The sequence below is a fragment of the Mobula hypostoma genome, chromosome 5 (assembly GCF_963921235.1).
Source record: "Mobula hypostoma chromosome 5, sMobHyp1.1, whole genome shotgun sequence".
NCBI classification, from domain to species: domain Eukaryota; kingdom Metazoa; phylum Chordata; class Chondrichthyes; order Myliobatiformes; family Myliobatidae; genus Mobula; species Mobula hypostoma.
In genome coordinates this window covers 164,299,522-164,320,547 of record NC_086101.1, presented here as the reverse complement: position 1 = coordinate 164,320,547, position 21,026 = coordinate 164,299,522, and the positions used below count along the sequence as shown (strand labels likewise).

Below are 21,026 nucleotides of genomic sequence, written 5' to 3'. Positions count from 1 at the left end.
GAGGAGGGGAAAAAGGATCAGTCATAATTGAATGGTAGAGAAGACTCAATGAGCCAAATGGCTTAATTCTATTCTTTTGTCTTATGGTCTTATAGACTCTGAAGTCAGCTGGAAGAAGGTTCTATGGTCTGATGAAACAAAAACTAAACTATTTGTCCATCACACTAAATGCTATGCTTAGTGTAAACATAGCACATCATCAAAAACTCATCATCCCTACTGTGAAGCATGGTGGTGGCTGCAACATACTGTGGGGATGTTTCACTACTGCAGCCCCTGGAAGGTTTGTTTAGGTAGATGGTAAAATTAATGCAGCAAAATACAGGGAAATCCTGGAGGAAAACCTGATGCAGTCTGCAAGAGAATTGTGACTTAGGAGAAGATTTGTTTTCCAGCAAGACAATGATCCCAAGCATAAAGCCAAAACTACACAGGAATGGCTAAAAAAACAACAAAGTGAATGTCCTGGAGTGGTCAAGTCAGAGACCAGATCTCAATCCAATTGAGAATTTGTAGCTGGATTTGAAAAGGGCTGTTCGCTTATGATCCCCATGCAATCTGACAGAGCTTGAGCAGTTTTGTAAAGAAGTATGGGGGAAAAATTCCAGGCTCCAGATGTGCAAAGCTGATCGAGACTCAAGGCTGCAATTGCTGCCAAAGGTGCATCTGTTAAATACTGACTTGAAGGGGGTGAGTACTTAGGCAATCAATTATTTTGTGTTTTATATTTGTATTTAGTTTAGATCACTTTGTAGAGATCTGCTTTGTTTTCACTTAAACACAAGAGGTTTTTTTCTGTTGATCAGTGTCACAAAGTCAAAATTAAATCCACTGTGATTCAATGTTGTAAAACAATAAAAAAAAACATGAAAACTTCCAAGAGGGGGCGGTGAATGCTTTTTATAGGCACTGTAGATAGAGTAGATAGACAGTATCTTTTTCCCGAGGCTTAAATGTTTAATACCAGAGGGCATGTATTTAGGGTGAGAGGGGGTAATTCTAAAGGAGATATGAGAGGCAAGTTCTTTTTTAATATAGAGTGATGGGTGCCTGGATGCGCTGCCCAGGGTGTTCACAGAAGCAGGTCATTAAGGATGTTTAAGAGATGTTTAGAGAGGCACATGAATGTGAGGAAAATGGAGGGATATGGACATTTTGTAGGCATAGGGATTAGTTTAGTTGGCCATTTTATTACTTATTTATTTGGTTCAGCACAACACAGCAGTTTGAGCCAAAGGGCCTTTTCTTGTGCAGTACAGTTTTCTGTTCAAGAACAGTGCAGGCCCTTCAATCACAATGTTGTACTAATCTCTTAACCTAGCTAAGATCAGTCTAATCTTTTCTTCCCACATAGTCCAACATTTTTCTTTCATCCATGTGCCTAAGAATCTCTTAAATGTCCCTAATTCCTTTATTACCAACTCCAACAGTGCATTCCATGCACTTGGTATTCTGTGTAAAAGAAAGAAACTCTACATCTGACAACCCCACCCCCTATTCTTCCCTCCAATCACCTTCAAAGTATGTCCACTCATATTAGCCATTATTGCACTGAAAAAAGGCTGCTGGCTGTCCACTCTGTCTCTTATCATTTTATACATTTCCAAGTCTCCTTCCATCCTCCTTAGCTCCAAAGAGAAAATTCTGAGCTCACGCTATCTTTCCTCATAAGATATGTTCTCTAATTCTGGCACCATTTTGGTAAATGTCTTCTGCAATCTCTAAAGCTTCCACCACATTCCTATAATGAGAAGACCAGAAATGAACATAGTACTCCGTGTGGTCTAGCCAGAGTTCAAAGTAAAATTTGTATGTGGCATATACATGTCACCACATATCACCGTGAGATTCTTTTTCTCCGGACATACTTAGCAAATCTATAGAATAGTAACTTTAAATGCAGGAGTGGTTCGAGCATTATTGTTCTAATATCGTATTTTCAATTTCTGCATTCTTTCATGAGTAACCCCTCATTCTGAATCAATACCCTGTAGTTCCTCAGTCTCGGCTTCTAACTGTCAAGCCCTCATGGAATATTACTTCAATAAGATCATTTCAGATTATTCTATCCACTAACAAGTATTGGAACAACCTTTGTTCATATGCTAAGTCCTTCATCCCATCAATTAACCTAGTGAACCTGCTCTACATACCCTGCAATGCAAGTATATTCTTTTAAAAATGGAGACCAATACTATTCACTGAACTCCCAGGTAAAGTCTCAAAATATTTTGTAAAGTTTCATTAAAGCTTCCCTTTTATATTTCAGTACACTTCAATAAAGGACAACGTTCTATCTGCCTTAAGACCATAAAACAGAGAGCACGATTAGGCCATTCAGCCCAATGAGTCTACTCCACCATTCCATCATGGCTGATTCATTACTCTTGCAAGCTTCCAAATTACTTGTTTTACCTCCATGCTAACTTTTTGAGTTCATTTTTGACTACCAGATCCCTTCGAACAGCAGCGGTGTGTAGTTTCTTGCATTTAAACAATATTTTATTTTTCCTATGCAACCAAAAGTGGGTAACCTTGTTTTCCCCCAAATTATTATTTTATCTAACAAGTTTTTGCCTGCTTACTAAATTATGTATATCTTTTTAAAAACGTTTTAATTTGCTTCCTAAACTTATATCACCAGAAAAAAATTATTAAAGTATGTTTGATGTCTTCATCAAAGTCATTAGTTGAATTGTAAAAAGCTGTGGCTCCTGTACTCATGCTTGTGTCACTCCAAAAAGGCATAACTAACTTGCATAATTTAAAACATGTGTATTGATCTCACTTTACTGTTGTGAAGCAGACAGGCGTACCTAGCCTTGGATGTATACCATAGTCGTTCTGTTCTATATTTGACATTGCTCATTTATGAATGCATCTACTTATTCAAGACTGTGTACAACTTCATTGCAATCCCTTGGTGCCATTGATAATCATACCAACTTAATTAACCGTTTGAAATTCAGGTGAAAGGTAAATCAACTTGTTTGCTTTATTAATATTAGCAGAATATAAACATGTTCAATATTTGATATTGTTACTTACTGTAGCCTTTTAGAAATAAACCAGCAGCAAGAGATTTCACACTGAGTCAGGTTTTAATGTTAAAACCACTATCTTCATTAGTACCTACTTATAATATCGTAACTTAACCAAGATAAATGTTAACAGTGTTATGTGTATATATGTGTGTAATATAGCTCCCAAACTAAGTTAAGCTTGGGGAAACAAAGCTTAGAGTCTTGAGATTGTAAAGTAGGAAAGTTCAGTTCATCCACGGAATGAATGATAAGAGAGAGATATTTGTAATCTAGGGTGAAATGTAGAGAAAAGGTGGTTACATCGAATTCCACAGGTAAACAAAAGTATTCCACGGATTCAACGATGGTAAAATGAGATAACAGTTGCTGTAGATCTTGTCCGTCGGGTCGTTCCAAATCCACATACGAATTATCACCGAAAGTGATCTGTCACAGGTATATAATTTTCAAGGGATTACCACACAACATACCCAGGCAAGGGTTAGCACATAAATGGTCTCCACAGGATATCCCAGACAAAATCTACTCCTTTGGATTATACAAAGTGACAGACACCCATTCGTAGTGCACCGTGTGCAGATATTTAACCCACCCTTGTGGGCATAAGAGAGTTTCGAACCATCGCAGTAACCAGCTGAAGTTTCAGCAGGCGGTCGTTCATTCTCCCCTCCTCCCCTCCTCCCCCCGTTTTAAAGTTAAACAAGCTTCAAGTCAGTCAGTGAACAACATCATAGTCCCGCATCACTTAGGCGCTCTTAAAATAACAGTCCACAGTAAATGAAACCTGTGGGTTCATAACATTTGGATCTTCACATTACATACTGTTTCAGGCAACTTCATGGTAAAGGATACTGAAGAATTATGGAAATTAAGGTTATTCATACATTTAGGTGGACTGTGGCGGATGAATTGCTTTGTTCATGTTTGTTATATGGTCTTTGTGTCATATGCTACCACACCAGTAGATGGCAATTCATGTATATTCTTTGTTGATTGTAACTTGAGTATTATTCCTTATCACTATAAGTTTTTTTTTGTTATTATAAACACCAGACTTGACCTGACAAATATCGATTGAGAAATAAATATTTATTTGCAAACTAGGCATAACACAATACACATATCCTTTGGTGCTTGTTGAATTAAAAGGGACTATGCTTAGTCCGTGTGTACAGAATTTTAATGGCCTAATTGAAACCATGTTTTGCTCTACATCACACAGAATACAGTCTTGTAATAAACATGTATTGATTAGTTATTCTGAATTTTTAAGTTACTTTTCCTATGGTATTATATACTATCCTTCATGTAACTTCAAGATATTGATTAACAAAAGATAATGAATAGTATCCGAACCTGCACAATCCCTAGGGGAAGATGCTCATCAGTTTCCAATTTAAATCTTTAAATAATAACTACTATATTACACAGACACCCATCTCCCATTTCTGTTTCTGTGTCTGAGTCTAGAGGATGAGCATAGGTAGTAGTCAAACTCTTCCACTGTGTATACGTATATTCTGTAGCAATAAAAAGGTATTAATCACAACTTCTTTGTTCTGTAAAACCCAGTAACAGAGGTCAATTATAACATCATGTCATGCGTGATCTTAAAAAAATGTTTAATACAGGAATTCCAGTCCTTGCATAGCTGAAAGTGTAGCAGCCATAAGTAGAGCAATTTAGTATCAGTGATTTTCAAGAAGGCAGAATTTAAAACACATTGAAATAACAGAAGGTTGTGGGACTGAACAAATTGGGGAAGTAGAGAGCGGAAGGCCATAAATTTTTTAATTGATGTATAGAAAAACATGAAGAACATGAATGATGGCATGGTGTGGATTATGTTGACAGAGTATTTTTAAATGATCCAAGTTTATGAAGGTTGTAAAGTAGAACGTTATCCAGATGAGCATTGGGTATAATCAAGCCTAGAAGTAACAACATACATCAAAGTTGCTGGTGAACGCAGCAGGCCAAGCAGCATCTATAGGAAGAGGCGCAGTCGACGTTGAAACGTCGACTGCGCCTCTTCCTATAGATGCTGCTTGGCCTGCTGCGTTCACCAGCAACTTTGATGTATGTTGCTTGAATTTCCAGCATCTGCAGAATTCCTGTTGTTTGCCTAGAAGTAACAAAGTTGGGAATGAGAAATTTCAGGACAAAGGAAGGGTAGCATTGTGGAAAAGAAATTAGATGCTACCTAATGCATGATCCGAATCTCATCAAGGCAAAATTAAAATGCACAGACTTCAAGAGTTTGGTTAGATGGTTGCCATGAGAAATGATGGTAGCAGAATTGCTGGATAATGGGTTTGGCATGATTGCTGTTAGCTTTAGTTGTAGGGATCCTTATTAGATGTCAAAAAGGTAATATGTATTTGTAGTGATGCTGGGTGAGTTGAGAGAGGTGGCGGGAAGTACTTGCTCTAGGAAGTTGTGTGTAGTGTGGTACTGTCTTTGGCTTGATGGTCACAGTTACTGACTTGGTGTCTTATTATTTACAGCACCCAAAGTCAAGATTGAACCCAAGTCTTAAGAGTATACAGCAGTAGCACTAACCTGCTGAACATTTGCCATTCCATTGCCCATGCTAAGATTAAGGTTAATGTTCAGAGACCTTTTTATGATCCATTGTACATTTGTATTTAGTATAACATTTACATTTGTCATTTTCCTGCTACAGGTATTTTAAGAATTATTAAACTTGTAATTAATATGCATATACAATATTTCATTTTCTTTTTGTCTACGTTAAGAAATTTGTGATTTAAAAAAAAAGGAAATGCTGGAAATGCTCAGCAGGTCCTTCAATACAAGTAAAAAGAAACTCTTTGGTTGTAGACCCTTCAGTCAGAACTGATAGAGAAGTTGTTCTTTAATTGCGGAGAGAGAGTGCTAAAGGAATGGATGAGGAATATTTGAAAGGACATTGCCGGGGTTGCCTTGGGGATATATTACAGACACCATCCAGTTTAGTGGGGGCAGTTAGAGAGAAAATAAGAATAAAAGCTATGATGTACAGTATGTGAGTTATAGAGTTGGAAACAAAAGGATGTAAAATTGGCAAAGTTCATTGTTATTTGCTATGTTTAGCAGGTCAGGCTGTGCTATTGGGGGAAGGAAAAACTGAGTAATACCACAGATAATCATAGGACATGGAAGCAGAAATAGGCCATTTGGCCCATTGAGTTTGCTCCATTATTTTGTCATAGCTGATTTATTTTTCCCCTCAACTCCAATCTCCTGCCTTCTCCTTGTAACCTTTGACACCCACACTAGTCAAGAACCTATCAACCTCCACTTTAAATGTACCCAGTGACCTGGCCTTCACAGATTCACCACCCTCTGGCAAAAGAAAATGCTCATCTCTGTTCTAAAGAGACATTCTTTCTGAGGCCTCTCGTCCTAGACACTTCCACTATTGGAAATACCCTCTTCATGTCCACTCTATCAGGGCCTTCCAATATTTGGTATGTTTCATTCCCCCTCCCCATTCTTATAAACTTCAGCAAGTACAAGCCCAGAGCCATCAAGCCTGGGATCATTCATGTAAACCTCCCAAGACCCTCTCCACTGCCAGTGCATCCTTCCTTAGATATAGGGCCCAGACCAGCTCACAGTACCCCAGATGTGGTCTGACCAAAGCATTATAAGACCATAAGATGTGAGCAGAATTAGGCCATTCAGCCCATCAAGTCTGCTCTGTCATTCCACTGTGGCTGATCCCCGATCCCACTCAACCCTATACACCTGCCTTCTGGCCATATCCTTTGATGCCCTGTCTGATCAGGAAGCTATCAACTTCCACCTTAAATACACTCATGGACTTGGCCTCCACTGCAGTCTGTAGCAGAGCATTCCACAGGTTTACTACTCTCTGGCTTAAAAAAAAGTTCCTCCTTACCTCTGTTCTAAAGGGGCACCCCTCAATTTTGAGACTGTGCTGTCTAGTTCTGGATACTCCCACCACAGGAAACATCCTCTCCACAGCCACCATATCTAGTCCTTTTAACATTTGGTAGGTTTTAATGAGATCCCCATGCATTCTACTAAATTCCAGTGAGTACAGACCCAAAGCTGCCAAACACTCATCATATGTTAACCCCTCCATTCCTGGAATCATCCTTCTGAACCTCCTCTGGACTCCCTCCAATGACAGTACATTCTTTCTGAGATTATAAAGCATTACATCCTTGCTTTTATATTCTACTTCACTTGATATGAATGCTGACATAGCATTTGTTTTCCTTAATATTGACTCCATCTTTGCACTTTCACTTTGCACCTACACATTAGCAAAATAGTCTATGCCTTCATTCCTTTTACTATACACCTATCTGTGTACTATCTGCAAACTTGGTCACCAAGTCATTACTTCTGTCATTCAGTTTAATATATAATGTGAAAAGTAGCAGACCCAATACTAACACCTGTAGAGCACCACTAGGCAACTGGAAAAGACCCCTTTTATTCCCACTCTTTGCTTTCTGCCAGTCAGCCAACCTTCTGTCCATGCTAGTATCTTTCCTGTAATACCACAAGGTCTTGTTCAGCAGCCTCGTTGTGTGGCACATTGTCAAAGCCTTCTGAAAATCTAAGTAAACAGTTATCTGTTGACTCTCCTTTGTCTATCCTGCTTGTTATTTGCTCAAGGAATTCCAACAGATTTATCAAATAAAATTTCCCCTTAAGGAAACCATGCTAATTGCTACTTTAGTGTCTTTTTGTCAGAGGTCTGATGTCCACTCTTGCCTGTCTTCATTCGTTATTTGGAAAAGCTTTAGGTATTGGCATCATCTTTTATATTATTGATTAGCTTACCTTCATATTTCATCTTTTCTCTTATTGTATTCTTTTTAGTTGACTTCTGATTTTTTTTTTTAAAGCTTCCCAATCTGCAAGCTTCCCTCTGAACTTTGCTGTATTGCATGGCCTCATTTTTGCTTTTGTGCTGTCTTTGACATCCCTTGTCAGCCATGGTTGTATCATCCTCCCTTTAAAATGCTTATTTTTCTTTGGGATGAACTGATCCTGCATCTTATGAATTATTCTCAAAAACTCCAGCCATTGCTCTTTACCTTCATCCCTGCTGGTAAGCCACTGCCAGCTCCTCTCTCGTGCCTCTGTAGCTACCTTTACTGAGCTATAATACTGATACATTGAATTTTAACTTCTCCCTTTTAAACTGCAGAATGAATTCTGTCATATAATGACCACTGCCTCTCAGTTCCTTTGCCTTAAACTCTCTAATCTGGTTTACACCCAAACCAGAATTGCCTTTTCCCTAGTGGAAACCTGCTCTAAAAAACCAATTCGTAGGCATTCTACAAATTCCTTTTCTCGGAATCCAGCACCGACCTGATTTTCCCAAACTACTTGTGTATTGAAACCCCCATGACTGTTGTAACATTGTCCTTTTTGCATGCTTTTTCTATCTCCTGTTGTAATTTGTATTCCATGTACTGTTCAAAAGCCTGTATATAACTCCCATCATAAACGCAAGGTCCTGGTGAAGGGTCTCAGCCTGAGGTGTTATCTCTTTATTCCTCTCCATATATGCTGCTTGACCTGCTGAGTTCCACATGCTTTGTGTTTGTATATCTCCCATCAGGGTCTTTTTACCTTTACAGTTTCTTAACTCTACCCACAAGCATTCTACATCTCATTCTTTGTTACTTTCTAAGAATTTGATTTCATTTTTTTACCAATAGAGCCCCCCTTCTCCCTGCTATCTAGTTTAAAGCCCTAATTACGTGATTTGCCAGCACCCTAGTCCCAGCATAGTTCAGGTGGAGCCCCTGCTATTGGAACAGCTTTCTCCTTCCTCAATACTAGTGTCAATTCATGAATTCAAACCTACTTCTCCCACACCAATCTTTGAGCCATGTGTTTAATACTTCCTGCAGTCTCCACACTCATACTCACAGGGAGCAACTATCTCAGACCTGTTGGGCAAACTCAAGGGCTGAGCCTTCTCTAACACTAGCTCTTGGAGCCCCCTACCTGCCTCACTCACAGTTACGCCCTTTGTCCTTGTCCACAATTTGAATTGGTTAATCTGATGGGTGCAGCTGCCTTCTGAAACACCATATCCAGGTATCTCTTCCCCCTCCCTGATGCTTCGTTGTGTTTGAAGCTCAGATTCCAGATCATCACCTTTGAGTCTGAGTTCCTTGAGCAATCAACGCTTGCTGTAAATGTGGTCATCAGGAACCACAGTGGAGGCCACTATCTCCCATATCATGCAGCTACATCACAACACCTGATCCGGCATCTCTACTTTATTTAATTAGTTGTAATTTGATATGTCTTTAGTTAAGTACTATATTAAAAGAAACCTCATCTGTTCTTCCCTAGTACTCACCTGTGCCTCCTTGCCAAAGCCTTAGTTCCCCACTCTAACTCCGACCATTGTTGGAATGGCCACTCCACTTAAACCTAACTACCTTTTATTTGCTCTTGCCAATTGCCTAATAACACAATTGATCTCAAACTTTGCAGAAAGCCTTGATAGGCCCCTCTTGCTTTTTAGATTTTGTGCTACTCACAAAGAAATATGCCCACAATCTCAAACTCAGCATGAAGTCCTGACTGGAACACCTGCATTTTAAATCTGCTTGCAGCAGAATTGGGAGATTCTGAAACAGTGAAGGTGAGTTACCTCAAGTTGTGGATTGCCTGATTAAAATGAAATCAGATGATTTTATTAACATTACAGTACTGTATAAGAAACAATATGGAAAAGGTAAATTCTGAATTTGAATTAAAAATTATAAGATTTGCATCATAGGATATACCTGTAGATTCAAACTGGCAAAAGGCTAACATGGGACAGGTCTTAGAGTTTTTGGATTGGTGCATAGAATTAGTCGTAATTTGGTATCTTTTGGAATGAATTTGAAAAACATTGCATTCCGATAAAAAAAAACACATTGTTTAATGCAGAACATCAGTTTCAAGCATTTTTAGAACATATGTCTGTGAAGTGTTTTGAATGTAAGTCCAAAAATATTACAGCCTTCATTTGTATAACATTTTATCATGGCTTTAATAGCTCATAAAAAATTTGGCTGTGCTTTGACAATCATACTTTACAAAATAATCAGAAGTTAGAGCAAATGAACAGAAATTTGGTCAGATGTTTTTAAAGAAAACTTTAAGAAAGGAGTGAGAGCTAGAGGTAGATAAGAGGATGGGTAAAAAGTTCAAAGTATAATCTGGATCAATGAATTATATTGTTAATGATGAGGCACAGGAAGGAATAGTGCACAAGACACCAGATCTCGAGGCTCTATGAATGAGATTACCGTAGAAACCATAGAAACTACAGCACAGAAACAGGCCTTTTGGCCCTTCTTGGCTGTGCCGAACCATTTTCTGCCTAGTCCCACTGACCTGCACACGGACCATATCCCTCCATACACCTCCCATCCATGTATCTGTCCAATTTATTTTTAAATGTTAAAAAAGAACCTGCATTTACCACCTCGTCTGGCAGCTCATTCCATACTCCTACCACTCTCTGTGTGAAGAAGCCCCCCCTAATGTTCCCTTTAAACTTTTCCCCCCTCATCCTTAACCCATGTCCTCTGGTTTTTTTTTTCCCCTTGCCTCAGTGGAAAAAGCCTGCTTGCATTCACTGTATCTATACCCATCATAATTTTATATACCTCTATCAAATCTCCCCTCATTCTTCTACGCTCCAGGGAATAAAGTCCCAACCTATTCAACCTTTCTTTGTAACTCAGTTTCTCAAGTCCCGGCAACATCCTTGTAAACCTTCTCTGCACTCTTTCAACCTTATTTATATCCTTCCTGTAATTTGGTGACCAAAACTGAACACAATACTCCAGATTCGGCCTCACCAATGCCTTATACAACCTCATCATAACATTCCAGCTCTTATACTCAATACTTCGATTAATAAAGGCCAATGTACCAAAAGCTCTCTTTACGACCCTATCTACCTGTGACGACACTTTTAGGGAATTTTGTATCCGTATTCCCAGATTCCTCTGTCCCACTGCACTCCTCAGTGCCTTACCATTAACCCTGTATGTTCTATCTTGGTTTGTCCTTCCAACGTGCAATACCTCACACTTGTATTAAACTCCATCTGCCATTTTTCAGCCCATTTTTCCAGCTGGTCCAAGTCCCTCTGCAGGCTCTGAAAACCTTCCTCACTGTCTACTACACCTCCAATCTTTGTATCATCAGCAAACTTGCTGATCCAATTTACCACATTATCATCCAGATCATTGATATAGATGACAAATAACAATGGACCCAGCACTGATCCCTGTGGCACACCACTAGTCACAGGCCTCCACTCAGAGAAGCAATTCTCTACCACCACTCTCTGGCATCTTCCATCGAGCCAATGTCTAATCCAATTTACCACCTCTCCATGTATACCTAGCGACTGAATTTTCCTAACTAACCTCCCATGCGGGACCTTGTCAAAGGCCTTACTGAAGTCCATGTAGACAATATCCACTGCCTTCCCTTCATCCACTTTCCTGGTAACCTCCTCGAAAAACTCCAACAGAAGCAATTCTCTACTACCCCTCTTTGGCTTCTTCCATTGAGCCAATGTCTAATTCAATTTACATTGTACATAGAAAAGCCTAGTGTAGGAACAGGACCTTCAGCCCGCCTGTATGTGCTGACCATGATGCTAATTTAAAGCAATCCTGTCTGCTTTCATGTAAGTCCTATCCCTTAATATATATTTCTCAATAAACTGGCAAAAGAAACAATAACCAAATTATGAAAATTATATTTAATATGCTGAGAGAAAATGTTCAAGTGCATATAATTGAATGAATAAAGGATGAAATATGCACAATACAGTTTTGAATTAGCTTTGTAGCTTGGGGAAATGGGAGGCTGGCAAGCATAGCGTTGGAATAATTGAGATAATTACACCAAGTAGTTTGAGGTAGAAGCAGATAATGTTAAAGGGGTAGAAATAGGCATTCTTAGATGGGGAGGATGGCATTGAAAGGTTACCTTTGGACACCTTGAATTTGCAGCTGGTGAGCAGTTTATGATATGCACTAAAAATGATGGTTGTGATCATCTCAGCTGAGGAAGCTCAGAATGAGGTTTTATATCATTGGCATATGTCATGAAATTTGATGTTTTGCAGCAGTAGTAGATTGCAATATATAATTTTTAAAAACTAAACCATGAACTATAAACTATAAGAAATATATATTAAAAATAAGTAATGCGGAAAAAAAAGGGAAAAATAGTGAGGTAGTGTTCATGTCCATTCATAAATCTGATAGCGGAGCAGAAGAAGCTATTCCTGAAATGTTGGGTGTGTGTCTTCAGGCTCTTGTGCCTCTTCCTTGGTGGTAATAATGAGAAGAAGGCATGTGATGGGGGTCCTTAATGATGAATGCCCGTGATGGAGTTGGCTGACTTTCTGCTTTTTCCGATCCTGTGCAGTGGCCCCTCTATACCAAACAGTAATGCAACCAGTTAGAATGCTCTCCATGGTACTTCTGTAGAAATTTGTGAGGGTCTTTGGAGGCATACCAAGCCTCCTCAATCTCTTAATGAAATATTGCCACTTTCGTCCCTTCTTTGTTATTACATCAATATTTTGGACCCAGCATAGATGGTCAGAGATGTTGACACCCAGAAACTTGAAATTGCTCGCCCTTTCCACTGCTGATACCTCTGAGGACTGGTGTATGTTCCCTCAAATTCCTCTTCCTGAAGTCCACAATCAATTCCTTGGCCCTACTGACATTGAGTGAAAGGTGGTTGTTGTGACATCACTCAACCAGCTGATCCATCTCACTTTTGTACGCCTCCTTGTCACCATCTGAAATTCTACCAGCAATAGTTGTATCATCAGCAAATTTATAGATGGTGTTTGAACTGTGCCTAGCCACACATTTGTGGGTGTAGAGAGCTATGTGTTCTTTCAAGAATAATATTTCACAGAGCTAGTGATAGTTTGAGAGCTAGTGGAGAGAAGAAAAAATTAGGAATCATGAGTGTACATATGTATATTATCCATAGATGAAGACAGTTGCTCTCAACATGGTGAAATGTCAAGTTATGGAGAAGGGAACCTTTAAAATAGTGGGCGGGGGAGGAATTGATGTAGATGCAGTGCTACATCAAAAGAACTAAACTTTGGAGGAACTCATGAGGTCAATCAGCATCTTTGGAGACAAAGGGATAGCTGACATTTGGGGTTGGCACCCTGCTTCGCTCAGTCCACTGAGTTGCACCAACAGTTTGTTTTTGTTCGAGTCCAGCATCTGCAGCCCTTTGTATCTCTATTCAAATAGTTCATTCTGATTTTTCTGTTTCTATATTTAGCTTCACAAAAACTGTCTATGTTAGTAGTTTCCATTAAGATAATATGGGCCAAAATTTAAAGTACAGAATCTGTTTTAATAGAATTGTACTTTTCTAATAGATATTTTGACTAATATCACATTTCTAGCTTTTTTGCTACGGAATACAGAATACTGTTTGGCTAGATCCTAATTATAGAATGCCGGAACAGTTGATCAACTGTACTATAAATGAATAGTCTTGCTGAGACTAAGTATCTTGCATAATTCTTGTCTTTTAAGGAGTGGTGGAGGCATCAAAAGGCAAAATACAGGATATAGCAGCTCAGGCAGTAACTGAGAAGATAAAAACATCGTTAACATTTTGGGTAATGAATTTCTGTAAGTAGTACAATAAATTAGAAATCAAGCTTGATTTAAATTGCAGGGAAGTGGGAATGGAGGTGATGGATTGAAAGAGGGTGATGAAGGGTTTTAATAGCTAATCTCTGAAAGAGGTGGGAAAGGGGAAAGAGTAGAGGAAAATGATTCAAAAATGCCGTTCTGCAACAAAGATGCAGAATATAATAGTTGCTGGAAATTTGAAATACAAGAAATCCCACAGTAGGGCCGGGGAGGAGTGGTTGTGTTTTTAAATAATCAGAACCAGGTTTAATATCACTGGCATTTGTCATGAAATTTGTTGTTATGTGGCAGCAGTTCATTGCAATACATAAAACCTAAATTACAGTAAAAAGTATATATTAAAAAAGTTTAATAAGTACAAAAAGTGGGGGAAAAAGTGGTGAGGTAGTGTTCATGAGTTCAATGTCTATTCAGAAATTTGATGGCAGAGGGAAGGAAGCTCTTCCTGAGTCATTGAGTGTGTGCCTTCATGTCCCTGCACCTTCTCCCTTATGATAGCAGTGAGAAGAGGGCATGTCCTGGTAATGGGGGTCCTTAATGATGGATGTCACATTTTTCAAGCATCGCTCCTTGAAGATGTCATGGAGACTGGGAAAGCTGTGCCCATGTTAGAGCTGACTGAGTTCACAGCTTTCTGTAGCTTATTCGATTTTGTGCAGTGCTGCCTCCCCACCCCGCCATTCCAGATGATGATGCAGCTAGTTAGAATGCTGTCCACAGTACGTTAATGGTTTGCATTGTGATATTCCATAAAGCGAAGCCACATCAAATGCATATGCATAAGAAACATGACATGGAAAAATGTTTACTTACTTACTTTTCTTGCACATATTTCGTAACAGCCAATTTTTGTTCTATATCCTAAGATTTTCAGTGGTGGATTATGTAAGGCTAAAATTTCTATTACTTGACTGCAAAAGTGCAGAAGAATTCTGAGAAAAATTTCAGCAGATCATAGCATCCGTGGAGTGAAAAGAACTGAGTTATATCAGAACAGGACTCAGTTTTTATGTCTGTACAGCTGCTGCTGGATCTGCTGGGCTTTCCCAGATTTCTCCTTTATTTTCTGTTTCTCGCAATTATGTGCAGTATCAGAATCAAGTTTAATATCATTAGCATATGTTGTGAAATTTGTTGCTTTCTGGCAAAAAGAGGAAAAAAAACACAGCAAAAGAAAGTGCCTCAGATCCTGAAACTTTTTTTTGCTTTTGGTGTATTATAGTTTGGTATTTCATTGCTTAACCACTGTTTAGCTAACTTATAGCTTCAATTAAAAAGGCAAAATGTTAATTGATTACTAATAGAAACTGTAAATTTTTCAATATACTTTATTCTTCATAGTAAAGTGTTAGTCACTCAAACTATGTTGAAGATGGTCTATATATCATGTATTTACAATTTTAGAATTCCATTTTGTCAATGATAATTCAAAATACAACAGTGTATAGCTTTGGTTTCATTATTGGAGCTTTAGAGTATATGAGGTTTAATTATTTTTAGTTATGGACAAACAGTGAGCTTTTTCACCAATTACACCACTAAAGCTTTTGCTTGTTTTGTATAAAGTAAGTAAACTACTTGGAAAGCAGTTCTTAAGAATAAAGCAGAATTAGGAGGTGGTGCAATACACCTAAGCTTTAAACATGGAGAACGAACTCCTTTTTACTTCTCTGAAGCTTCAAAACTAAAGCCTTTGTACTATTTCTAATGCTGCACTGTTTCGTTGAGCTCTCGTTATAGTGGCAAGGCTGCATTTGTTACTTCAATTCATACCAATGAGATCAAAATGATAATGGTTTAGATAAAAATTTAATGTGCGGTTTTTGAAATAACTTATGTATGATAAAGAGCGTGAAGATGGACCTGCTGGTCTCTGCTGTCCTGTCTGAGCTCCTGTAGACCTTTGTCTTTCACAGCCTAAACCTCCTGCAGTGAGCACATAGTACGATCAATAACTCAATAACTTTTTTCATGCAGTAATTATCTGTGTGATATTACTTGAACACAGCATTTCTTTATTACTTCAAAGATGAAAGCTTTTTATGTCAACAATAGAGCCATTTGTTTAAAAAATAGAAACAAAGCATACTTTGTATCAGAATTATTATAAATGCAAATTAGAAAAAACAATTATTCATTATCATATATTTATTGAACTTATTCAATGGTATAATTGTCTTTCCATGTCATAAAGATATAGTAGAAGTCAAATTATTGGCAAGATTTCTGAAAGTAGTGTATAGGTGAGATTTTATAAGATGGTGACATCTTGATGAATTTAGATATAATATTGCAAAGTTCAGCTCAAAACATCAAGTATAATATCTTATCGGTCTTATTGGTTCCAGCCTCATTTTCTATACTTTTATTTTTAGATGGAAATTTTGCAAGAATCACGTATGATGATTCCAGATTGTCAACGGCGATTGGCAACTGCCTATGGTGACCTTACACAACTATTGGTAAGAGTGCTTTATTTTTAGTTTGGCCAGTTCAATAAGCACAGCTTCAATATTTTTTTCTGGTATGTGTTTTGAACAATGAATATATTACATCACTAGATTGAAAAGATTAGCAGAGTTCCTACAATAATGTATTGTTTTGTTTGCTACAAGCTCAACTTCAAGCCAAAGTTTTACTATTTTATGGCTCAGTTCAAACCTATGAACTAGATGTGCCATAAAGCTGATTTTCTTATTGTACTGTTTTTGAAAATGAAGAACTACTCTCGTTGATTCTTAAAGAAATAACTGTTAGTTTTTCCTTTACTCGACTAAATAAAAATGTACGATGTTCATATACAGCTTAATTTATGGTTGTGGGGCTTCATTTGCATTATCTAGTTATCTTTTAACATTTAATGAATTTGCCACAGATGTTCAAGAATAAAGTTGCAATAAAATGCATTTCATTATTCAAATTGTTCAGGGAACGTACATGTTAAACAAAAAAATAACCAGTAGATTCGTCTTGGCAAGCATGAGGCGATGCAATTTATATTAATTTTGGAAAATTGCAGTTAAAGTACTTTTATAAAATAAGTAGATATTTAGATATTTTGTGAAGTATAATTTTAATGGAGGTGTAAATGTTAGGGGAGTTTAGTCTATTAAAGTATGCTTGGTTGGATAAAAGCTCTGAATCTATAATAAACACAGGATTAGTGAAAATGGATGATACCAGCTGTTTCTAAATATTCTTGTTCCCTAGAATAATTAGGTTATCACAAACATATTTTAAAGAAATTTGACTACAACCATTTCAGTGTATTTATTCATTTGCATTTTTATGTAAAATTAGCTGTAAACTGTCTAAATTAGCCATAGTAATATCTTAAGGGTCACCTTTGCTTGTTATCAGAATTGGCAATTTTTGAACATGAACAGTCACTTGTTAATCTGTAATTTATATTATTAGACACTTGTTTTGGTGGAAGGGAAGAAAATAGTTTTTTGAAGTCCAGTTTGTGTGTAATGGTGTTCTTCAAACTTGATAATAATCAAATTCTAAAACAGATAAATCGAGTTTAAATAGTGTATACTGATTTTAATCTTTTTTTACTAAAAATTTGAAAAAGGATTTCTCTTATTCTTTGAATGTCCACAATTTGAACAAACTACATTAGTTTTATTATTTAATTATGCTGAACAGAAAGCATTAAATGACATTCTCCAGTCTGTCCTAAAGGAACTGGGACTATTTGTTGTAGTTTGCTGATTGGTTGAAGATGATTATCTGAGCATTGGTTGGGGTAAAGATGAAAGTGTAGCGAAGGCATAACTTTAAATTGGTATTAAGCAGTGCTTGTGTGTCATTGACTCAAAGTGATGTTGTTGTTACCCAAAGGTTTCATGTTCTGCAGTGTTGTGAAATCCTCCAGCGGAGGTTCCACCAATTCCAACTGCTACAGATTTCTCAATTTTTTGTAACTTTTTGAGGTACTAAAGTGTGTTTAGAATTTAACTTGGTAATCAGGAAAAGGTTAGACACTTTGCTGTTCATTTCTAATTTCAATGTTGAAGCCCACCACCTCTGTCTAATTAGTGTTTGCATCTGATTCTAATTGGTCCACCACAAACATCAAGGAGATGCTTTGGTTCGCTGATATAATCTTAATCCAGGAGTTCCATTGTCATTTTTAGCTCTAGTTAGAATTAGCTAATTTAACACGGGTTGAAGAATTTTTGTTCTCATTCCTGATCTGGGTGGACCAGTTATGTGGGCATTAAACTTGCTGAGCTTCCATTCTTCTGTTTTTATTTTCCCTAATTAATTCACATTCTAATTTCAGTTTTTAGAAAAAGCAATAAGTGCACTAGTCTATAAATAAGTTCCTTTCTGTATGAACAGGACTATCTATATCTCCTGTTACTTCTGAAACTTGGACTTCAATTGGCTGAGAGTTCGCTCTGTAAATTTGTTTGGATTCCAATTGGAATCTAATAGTGTATCATTTTGATTTTTGTTGGAATTTTGTTCTCTTTATTGGTAATTAGTCAATGGTCACAGCAGTTCACTACTAAGCCTATTCAACAGCGTTAATCCCCATTCAAAGAAAAGCACACATTTCGTTCAAACATTTGCAAAACCATTTGTAGTGATTAACATTAATCATTTCTATCCTCATCAATAGCGATGTTCTTGTGACAATAAGCTTGACTTTGACCATCTTTGCTGCTAATCACACCAGAGAATCCAACTTGTAGAATCCCAAGTTAGAACACGTCAAGTGTGCAGAGACAGAAGTACATGTACTAGTCTTGTACAATATGGTGTAGTGTCCTGTTGTAGTTATGAATGTTTTGTGAGTGTTTACAGTAATCTGTTAGCCGGAGTATTATAGATGTTATACAAAGTACATGTACATTTGTGGAAAATTAAAATATTCTGCATTTTATATCCTTCCTGTTTAGGAAAGCGAGAAAGATTTGGAAGAAACTGAGGAATACAAGGAAGCCCAGGCCACAATAGGATCAATTAAATTAGAAGCATAGAACCTATTTAACAATGATAATCTCTTTTGTTTTTAATACTTACAATGTCCATTCCATTTCCCTCTTTATTTTTACTTTAGACATTGTGATCCTGTTATTATTAAGCTTGGGTTATATGCATCAATCTTGTGTAATCATTGTACATCAGACTAAGTTTGTGCCACATCATGGTGAAATAATGAAACATTAAATAAATGTACATGCTGACAATGAGTTGTCTTATTTTATGTGTGCATCTGACATGCAAATGCCTGTTTGCTAAGGGATACCTTCCATTCTGCTTATGGGTTAAAGTGAATATAGATTGTAATCCAGCAATTTAATGGTTGCATTTCAGCAACTGCTGTATCATTGGTCAAAGATGTACTGGTGAAATATACAAATTTATCTTAAAAAATTAACTTACCTAAGACCAGAGACAGCTTTGTTTGTTTCAAGTGATTTGTTTTGCTATCAAACCCACATAGTGGGATGAAAGCACCCTGTGAACCATTAGTCTGATCTCAACTTGAAGAGTGTAACTTCATCTAGCCTTGTCTCCTGCTGCTTGGCTGTGTAATACTGGGTGTGACATGTCTCCAGTCTGATATAAATTCAAATACTGAAAACTGCTTGATGACTTGCATCGAATCTTGTGAATCTTTTCACCAGCCATCTTCTAGGATTAAAAATCAGTGTCTTCATGGTGGCACATGGTACTTTAAACTTGTTGCAGTGGTACTAACAGCATAGTATTGACCAGTTGATTTTGTGTGGTGTTATACCAATATTGATATGTCATAAGATAATGGCCAGCAACTTTTTTTGGTCTTTCTTTGCATTATAATTTTGTTATTATGTATTGCAATGTACTGCTGCTGCAAAACAACAAATTTCATGACCTGTGTCATTGATGTTAAACCTAATTCTGATTGATCAAACTAAAGTTTGATTTGTAATTAGGTTTGAGAGATTTTTTGTCTTATTACTCTTGTTTAAAATCATTTGGACTCATGTTGTGTCTTACTGGTAGACCGGCAGTAGGCTTAACTACCTGATGAATATTGTAATCTTACAAAATTGCTGAATGTAGAATAGGAAGACTACCCAATCTGTTGAAATTTTAAGCATCCAGTGTACTGAGGTATTAAACTTTACATTATACTTTATAAACATTTTGTAATTGATAATTATAGTACCAAACAAATATGTAGATAAAATGTAGGGAACAATTTAAATAAATCTCCATGTATTTCAGTAGAGTTAACTTCAACTCACTTGTGAAATAGTGGTACATCAGAGCAAAGCATACTCCTTACATGAGCTATTTTACACATCGTATTTCTCTTCTCTATGATGGAGAGGTCAGCTAATTTCAGATTTCTATTTTAACCATCTGCATTACTCAACTCAAGCTGCAAGTTCATTTTCTGTGGTTATTTTCAAGAGTTTGATTTTGCATAGTTAATAAGAAGTCCAACATTATCTTACATATGTCATATAAAACACATTGGAAAGCAATGCTCATGTCCATCTTATTTCATATTTGAAAATTAAAGAATGGCCATTGATCTCTGGTGCCACCCTATCTGTATTTTAATGTTTTTTTTGTTTTGTTAACATTGAAATATTACTAATTTTCTTAGACTACATTGTTTAAAAAATAGAAGAAACAAATACTTTTCACTGTATGCAAAGGCATTTGTGTAAGGATGACGTAAATTAAACGAGCCTTATTCCAAGAATGTAGTTTGCTGTAGAACTCATTTATTGTAATTAGATTCGTATTTTAAAGCATTTGTTCTTAATATAAACTACTTGAAGGCTAAACTATGTTTGGAACTTTCTTCCTAATGTTGAGGGGTCTATATAATATAATTGCATTGAAACACACTGATGGAAATAAGATGGTAAGTTAAAGGTGTGTCCCAAGTGATTTCAGTTTCACACTAATCCTGGTGACAGTCCGTGCCATTGGCGGAAAACCACAGGATTCATCCACTTTTTGTAAATGTAGTTTCTCCTAATTTTGAAATGTTTGAAGAGGGCAGATTCTTCCTCAACATTTTTGAAAATTAACAATTTTTGACTGCTGGAAGGAAAGAAACGTGCATTGCCAGCAACTGAATAGAAATTCAGGCGTTAAGGCCGAAATATTCTTGGCTGGAGTGTGTTATGAAATTCTGCTCTCGGAAGAGAACAGGAAAGACTAAGTTAAGATACCCTCTAAGAGCTACTTGCATAACTATGAATATCTGACCAAGCTCGTTTTACAAAGT

General features: G+C 37.1%; 1 protein-coding gene across 1 annotated transcript in view; it reads left to right on the top strand.

The window, feature by feature from the left end:
• Positions 1-20,511, top strand: part of tbca (tubulin cofactor a) — an 82,333-nt gene extending 61,822 nt beyond the window's left edge. Inside the window, exons 3-4 of the mRNA XM_063047685.1 lie at positions 16,150-16,236; positions 18,688-20,511. Of these exons, the coding sequence (XP_062903755.1) occupies positions 16,150-16,236; positions 18,688-18,768 (168 nt within the window). The 3' untranslated portion in view covers positions 18,769-20,511. The remainder of the gene's footprint in view (positions 1-16,149; positions 16,237-18,687) is intronic.
• The last annotated feature ends 515 nt before the right edge of the window (positions 20,512-21,026 follow it).